The 7460-nt window shown below is 46.8% G+C and overlaps 1 protein-coding gene across 1 annotated transcript in view; it reads left to right on the top strand.

Annotated features, from left to right (window-relative positions):
- Positions 1-307: 307 nt before the first annotated feature.
- Positions 308-7460, top strand: part of LOC149273535 (prostaglandin reductase 2-like) — a 47930-nt gene continuing 40777 nt past the window's right edge. Inside the window, exons 1-2 of the mRNA XM_089506188.1 lie at positions 308-344; positions 983-1101. Coding sequence (XP_089362314.1) covers positions 308-344; positions 983-1101 — 156 coding nt within the window. The remainder of the gene's footprint in view (positions 345-982; positions 1102-7460) is intronic.

Here is a 7460-nt window from a genome sequence, read left to right as displayed (position 1 = left end):
ACACTTCAACTAGAAGCATTTAAAGCCTAGTGTCTTACACACAAGAGGTTGTTTTTTTGATAAGACTACATTTAAACATATATTTTCATATGTAAACCCATACTTTGAATTTAGCATAGACAGTACTGTAAGTATATCTGTGTATATAGCCTACCATGGAAATTTTTTTTGCTAGTCATATATATATATATATATATATATATTTATTTATTTATTTTTTGCTACCATGTAATTCATCCTGAAGGTATCTCTAATACCTGTCTCCTCATAGGGTATGTGGAAGATATAAACGTATTCTGTTCTGAGGATGAAAGTTAAGAGATTTGTATTGGCGTCAAGGTCAGGTAAGTATCTTGGTGGGTGCTGTATGCATCCTGCAAAAGGCAAATCAAATTTAGTCTTAGAGGGCCCAAGGAAAGCAGGATACAGCAGATGCACTCCTGTGAGGTTCCTTATTCTTTCGGGTTGGTCAACCATATTAGAATCAACCAGATCCTTTGCTAACTTTGACATTGACTAAAGAGACTTTGCTAGGATTGTGCGGTGTCACAATGTGCGGAATGTTTTTAATACTTTTGGTTGCAGAAAGAAATACCCTTTACATTATTATAATGATGACTAAAGGCTATAAGGAAACTGCCTTTTTCTGTTTATAGCATTTCCTTAGAGACGGTGTTTGTCAACGTAGAGGTAGATGCAGATCCTTCCATTAGTTAAGGTTTATGCACATCAGCTAAACTACTGTCTTAAAAGTAACAAGGTTCAATAAATTCTGTATATTTGGCGAGACAAATCAAAATCAATAGTGTCATTATTAGATATTTAAAACACATAATGGGATATACTTTTGACCATGAAGTTAAGAAAGGCACAAATTTCCCATATTTGATGCTTTGCATGCACTCTAACCTTGTACTCTCGTTTTGTAGGGTCACTATTGCGGATATGTCTCTAAATAACATATTGTAACCCTCTTATCCAGGAAGTGACAGAGAGCCAGTGGCAGAAAATTTCCGTCTTGAGGAAGCTGTCCTTCAAGAAGAGCTACTGGATGGACAGGTCCTTGCTCGAACCTTGTACTTATCAGTGGATCCTTACCTGGTGAGTGTGGACCTTCTGTCTCTTATAGTTTAAGAGGTTTCAGTTTGCAACCACTTCTTGAAGTCATGGTGTTCTTATGAAAAACAACAACAGTAAACAACCATATAATCATTCAATCCACTAAAGAAAAAATAACTTCTCCATGGAAGAAATAACTTTATCTGTGTGTGTAATATATACATTGCTGTGAGGGAATGAGTTTAACCATGAATAGTCTAATCAACAACTATTATAAAGATTAGTATAAGTCCACAGCCTGCCAATTGTTCAATGGCTGATTTTCCATACCCTTCCCATATATACAATATATATATGTTTGTATCTGGTGTTTAATTCAACAATATGTGCATTAGTATGTTTGGTTTGAAATGTTTTCATTCTATATATTAAGATTAATAATGTGTACACCCATAATGCCACACTGCAAAATAATGGGTGTAAAAGAATAGTCAGCCGTTTTGATCCCCCCTTTTAATTTCTGTGCCATGTTTTGGATCTAAAGGACTGTATTTCAGAACAAGCCATTGCGCATATGTAAACACGATGTACACGCGTGTTTATGTTATGAAGCAAATGAAGCAACACGTGTTTGTGGTCAGTTAGAATAACCATTTGTTGATATTAGTATTTTCTACTCGTAACAGGCTTGGCATGGTGTTTAATGTAAAGGGTATTAGAAGGTGTTATGGTCTAGCTGCTTTTCTGCTGCATTGCTGGAGGCTTACAGCCTGGCTGGGTTGCCATGGCTACACTCCTGTCACTCCTGTGACTCAGCCCATTGTCCAGCCCACAGCCAACCCCTTTTGGCTATTTAAGCAGCTAAACTTCACTTCCTCCTGGCCCTTGTGTTGTTTCCGGCTGCAAGTGCTATTGCTGTGTTCCTGAATTCCTGTGTATGACCTGGCTTTCTCTGACGTCCATCCCAGCTCCTGATTCCTGGCTTGTTCCTGACTTCGCTGATCTCTGTATTCCTGACCCCGGCTTGTCTGAGTACCCGTCTTGGTTCCTGACCCCGGCTTGTCTTTTGGTATATGCTTTTGGATCACGATTTGGCTTTGTTCACTATTGTCATTACAATAAAGGTGATTGCATTTTATGTTTTGTGTCCGTCTGGTTCCTGGTCCCTAACATTACACAAGGGCCATGAACCCAGAAGGGGCAGGCAATCCACCAAATGTTTTTACCAGGCTGGACCAGGTAGACCAGCGCATGGACCAATTTGCGCTAGCTCTCCAGACCTTGTTGCTCCGTACTGCACATCTGGTTCTGCCAGCTCAGGTCCCCACGGCACAGGCTGCCTCTACACCTGCTGCTGCTTCCGCTCCGTCTGCCACTGGTGATTTTAATACTGCCAGAGGCTTGACAGGGTCTGCCCCGCTTCCCGAACGTTATGGGGGCAACCCTAATTTGTGCAGAGGTTTCCTGAACCAGGTCAGTATCTATCTGGAGATGGTACCTCAGGCCTTTCCGTCTGACAGGAGTAAGGTGGGCTTCGTGATTTCTTTACTCTCAGACAGGGCCTTGGCATGGGCGAATCCCCTTTGGGAGACACAGAAACCTTTAGTACACAATTACCCTGAGTTTGTTGCGTCTCTAAAACGGGTATTTGATGTACCGGCACGCTCTGCTTCGGCTGCCAAACGATTAATGTCCATTCGGCAGGGTACAAGGACGGTTTCGGACTATGCTATTGAGTTTCGCACCCTGGCCGCTGAGGTTGGTTGGAATAATGAGGCTCTCGTGGCTGCTTTTTCTAATGGGCTCTCGGATATACTTAAGGATGAGATTGCGGCCCGGGACCTTCCCAGTGATTTGGAGGAATTGGTCTCTTTTTGTATCCTTATTGACTCACGAATCCGTGAGAGACCATCCTTCCGGGAGCGCCTGCGGAGGCCTCCTATACGTTTAGCCCCGAGCTTTTCATCCCCACCCGTGCCTCCCTCTCCTCCCATGCCTCCTGGTCTCGACACTTCGGGCGTTGTGGAACCCATGCAGCTTGGATTTACTCGTCTCTCGGTTGAGGAGAGGGCCTTTAGGAGGAGGGAGGGTCTTTGTCTTTACTGTGGTAAAGCAGGGCACCTGCTGCGAACTTGCCCTACACGTCCGGGAAACGCCTGCACCTAAGGCTCCAGAGGGGACAGTCCTTAGGTGGCGTCTCGGCGTCCCCAGATATCCAGAAGGATAAACCTCTAGTCTCGGTGGGTCTCACTTGGGGCAAGATTTCCGTCATTTCAGAGGCACTCATTGACTCGGGGGCAGCGGGCCTCTTTATTGACAGCACCTTTGCTCAGAAGCACTCTATTCCGTTGCAGCTTCTGACTGCTCCACTTGCCATTGAGGCGATTGATGGCAGACCGTTACAGCCCCCGCAGGTCACCCATGAAACCGCTCCTTTGTCTATGGCTGTTGGGGCTCTCCATCATGAAATTATTCAACTCCAGGTGATACACTCTCCTCATTATCCTGTGGTTTTAGGATATCCATGGTTGCGCAAACATAATCCCGTGTTTGATTGGTTAAGGGCCGAAGTCTTGGCATGGTCGCCTAATTGTTCCAAAACATGCCTAGGGAGAGTGGTGAAGGTGCTAACCACTTCTCCGGTCTCTTTGTTGCCTGAGGAGTATCAAGAGTTTCATGATGTATTCGATAAGGGCCGGGCTGGTGAGCTCCCACCTCACCGCCCGTACGATTGCGCCATTGAGCTGCAACCTGGTGCCATACCCCCTCGAGGTCGAGTCTACCCATTATCTGTCGCAGAGAATAAGGCCATGGAGGAGTATGTTGCGGATGCGCTGTCCCGGGGGTTCATCCGTAAATCCTCTTCCCCTGCTGGGGCCGGATTCTTTTTTGTGAAAAAGAAGAGCGGCGAACTGAGACCCTGTATAGATTACAGGGGGCTCAACCGTATCACGGTTAAGAATGCCTACCCGATTCCACTCATTACCGAGTTATTCGATCGCTTAAAAGGGTCCAAGGTATTTACTAAGCTCGACCTGCGAGGGGCGTATAATTTAGTAAGGATTAAGGAGGGCCACGAATGGAAAACCGCGTTTAACACCAGGAGTGGGCATTATGAATACCTAGTTATGCCCTTCGGTCTCTGCAATGCCCCCGCGGTTTTCCAGGAATTCATAAATGATGTCCTAAGGGACATGCTCCAACAATGTGTGGTGGTATACCTAGATGATATTTTGATCCATTCCACCTCCATAGAAAGCCACCACGCTGATGTAGCCCGAGTCCTACAGAGGTTACGAGAGAATAATCTCTTTTGCAAATTGGAGAAGTGCGAGTTCCACCGCAAGCAGGTCACCTTTCTGGGGTACGTAATTTCAGAGGTCGGTTTCGCTATGGATCCTGAAAAACTCTCGTCTGTTCTCGAGTGGCCACGACCTGTAGGTCTCCGCTCCCTTCAACGGTTCCTCGGCTTCGCTAACTATTATAGGAAATTCATTCGGAATTTTTCCTCTATTGTTAAGCCTCTTACAGACATGACCAAAAAAGATGGCAATGCATCTCTTTGGTCCCCAGGGGCCATCAAAGCTTTTGAGTCATTGAAGGCCGCTTTTGCCGCAGCTCCTGTTTTGGTACACCCGAAACCCGAACTTCCATTCATACTTGAGGTCGATGCGTCTGAGACAGGGGTAGGCGCCCTCCTGTCTCAACGTCCTACTCCTGAGAGCCAGTTGCACCCATGTGGGTACTTCTCCAAGAAGCTAGGTGCTGCGGAATGCAACTATGAAATTGGTGACCGTGAGTTGCTTGCGATAATACTGGCTCTCAAAGAATGGAGGCATTTGCTTGAGGGAACTTCCGTACCAATCCTAATTCTCACAGATCATAAAAATCTCACCTACCTGTCCGAGGCTAAACGCTTAACTCCGAGGCAGGCCCGTTGGGCATTATTTTTATCCCGTTTTAATTATGTGGTCTCGTACCTGCCGGGGACCAAAAATGTCCGGGCCGATGCTCTCTCTAGACAGTTCTCGAAAGCTAAAGAGGAGTGTCCTCCTAGTCCGATTATTCCCCCAGACCGAGTACTGGCTACCATACGTACCAGCATAACATCTCCCCTCGGGGACAGAATAAGGGCCGCTCAGGTAGATGCACCTGCTGAAACCCCCTCAGGGCGATGTTTTGTACCTGTCAACCTGCGTACCAAGTTACTTTCCACCTATCATAATCCTAAATCAGCAGGTCATCCCGGGAGGAACCAACTTCTCTGGTCGGTTTCCCGTCTCTTCTGGTGGCCAGGAATTAACAAAGATATTGTTGCCTTCGTAGCAGCCTGTCCTGTCTGCGCGCAGACTAAATCACCCCGTCACCTTCCAGTGGGCCTTCTCCAACCCATACCTATTGGTGAGAGGCCATGGTCTCACCTTGCCATGGATTTCATAGTCGATCTTCCGCTGTCTAACGGTAACACAGTTATCCTCATGGTTGTTGACCGGTTTTCTAAAATGATACACTGCATCCCATTCAAAAAGCTCCCTTCCGCTAAGGAGTTGGCTACAGTTTTTATCATGGAGATCTATCGGCTACATGGGGTTCCCAAAGTCATACTTTCTGACCGGGGTAGCCAGTTCGTCTCGAGATTTTGGAAGGCCTTCTGTGCGCAACTGGGTATCCAACTCTCCTTCTCCTCGGCCTACCACCCACAATCTAATGGGGCTGCGGAAAGGGCCAATCAGGGCTTGGAGCAATTCCTGCGGTGCTACATCTCGGACCACCAAAATAACTGGTCGGATCTGCTACCCTGGGCGGAATTTGCTCATAATAGTGCTGTTTCGGCCTCTACCCGGTTCTCCCCTTTCATGGTGAATTATGGGTATCAGCCCTCCATGATTCCTGATAATTTCACTTCCCAGGGGATTCCGGCACTGGAGGATCATCTCCAGCAGATCCGTTCCACATGGGTGCAGGTTCAGGAGGCACTTCAACGCTCACAACAGTGTCAGGAGCTCCAGGCTAATCGTAAACGCCTACCCGCGCCTTCCTATCAGGTCGGGGAGAGGGTCTGGTTATCCTCCAGAAATCTCCACCTCCGGGTGCCCTCCCAGAAACTGGCTCCCCGGTATGTGGGGCCCTTCCGTATCCTGCGACGGGTAAACCCTGTGGCCTATGCCCTGGATCTTCCTTCTAACATGCACATCCACAATGTGTTCCATGTCTCACTGTTGAAACCTCTGGTCTGTAATCGTTTTACTACAGTCACTCCTCGCCCCCGTTCGGTGACTGTAGACAATCATGAGGAGTTCGAGCTCCGCTCCATAGTCGACTCTCGTTGGTTCCATGGGAGGCTCCAGTATTTGGTCCATTGGAAGGGGTACGGTCCCGAGGAGAGATCTTGGGTTCCAGCCTCAGATGTCCATGCTCCCGCTCTCCTTCGTGCCTTTCACTCGCGTTTTCCCCTCAAACCCGGCCCTGCTCCGCGGGGAGGGGGTCGTTAAGGAGGAGGTACTGTTATGGTCTAGCTGCTTTTCTGCTGCATTGCTGGAGGCTTACAGCCTGGCTGGGTTGCCATGGCTACACTCCTGTCACTCCTGTGACTCAGCCCATTGTCCAGCCCACAGCCAACCCCTTTTGGCTATTTAAGCAGCTAAACTTCACTTCCTCCTGGCCCTTGTGTTGTTTCCGGCTGCAAGTGCTATTGCTGTGTTCCTGAATTCCTGTGTATGACCTGGCTTTCTCTGACGTCCATCCCAGCTCCTGATTCCTGGCTTGTTCCTGACTTCGCTGATCTCTGTATTCCTGACCCCGGCTTGTCTGAGTACCCGTCTTGGTTCCTGACCCCGGCTTGTCTTTTGGTATATGCTTTTGGATCACGATTTGGCTTTGTTCACTATTGTCATTACAATAAAGGTGATTGCATTTTATGTTTTGTGTCCGTCTGGTTCCTGGTCCCTAACAGAAGGTTAATGTGACAGAGAAATGGTACATCATAGTTACATAGTTCATAAGGTTGAAAAAAGACCTAAGTCCATCAAGTTCAACCCTTCTACCTAACCTTTCTATTCTTGATCCAAAAGAAGGCAAAAAAACCCTAATTAAGCTACTTCGAATTCTGCCATCAGGGGAAAAAATTCCTTCTTGACTCCAAGAGGCAAACGGATTTCTCCTTGGATCAAGAAGCTCTAAAATATAATATTATTCTATTTATATCCCTGTATATCGTGCATTTCTAAGAAAATATCGAGGCCCCTTTTGAAGGTATCTAATGTATTGGATAACACTACCTCCCTTGGAAGTGAATTCCATACCTTAATTGTCCTCACTGTGAAGAATCCCTTCCTTTGTCGTCTATGAAACCTGCGCTCTTCCAGTCTCAGAGGGTGACCTCTTGTTCTTTGTATATTTCT

Source organism: Sceloporus occidentalis, unplaced genomic scaffold, assembly GCF_023333645.1.
Source record: "Sceloporus occidentalis isolate IW3139 unplaced genomic scaffold, rSceOcc1.0.p SCAF_369, whole genome shotgun sequence".
NCBI lineage: Eukaryota > Metazoa > Chordata > Lepidosauria > Squamata > Phrynosomatidae > Sceloporus > Sceloporus occidentalis.
Note: the sequence above shows the minus strand (reverse complement) of the source record. Positions and strands in the feature narration are given on the sequence as shown.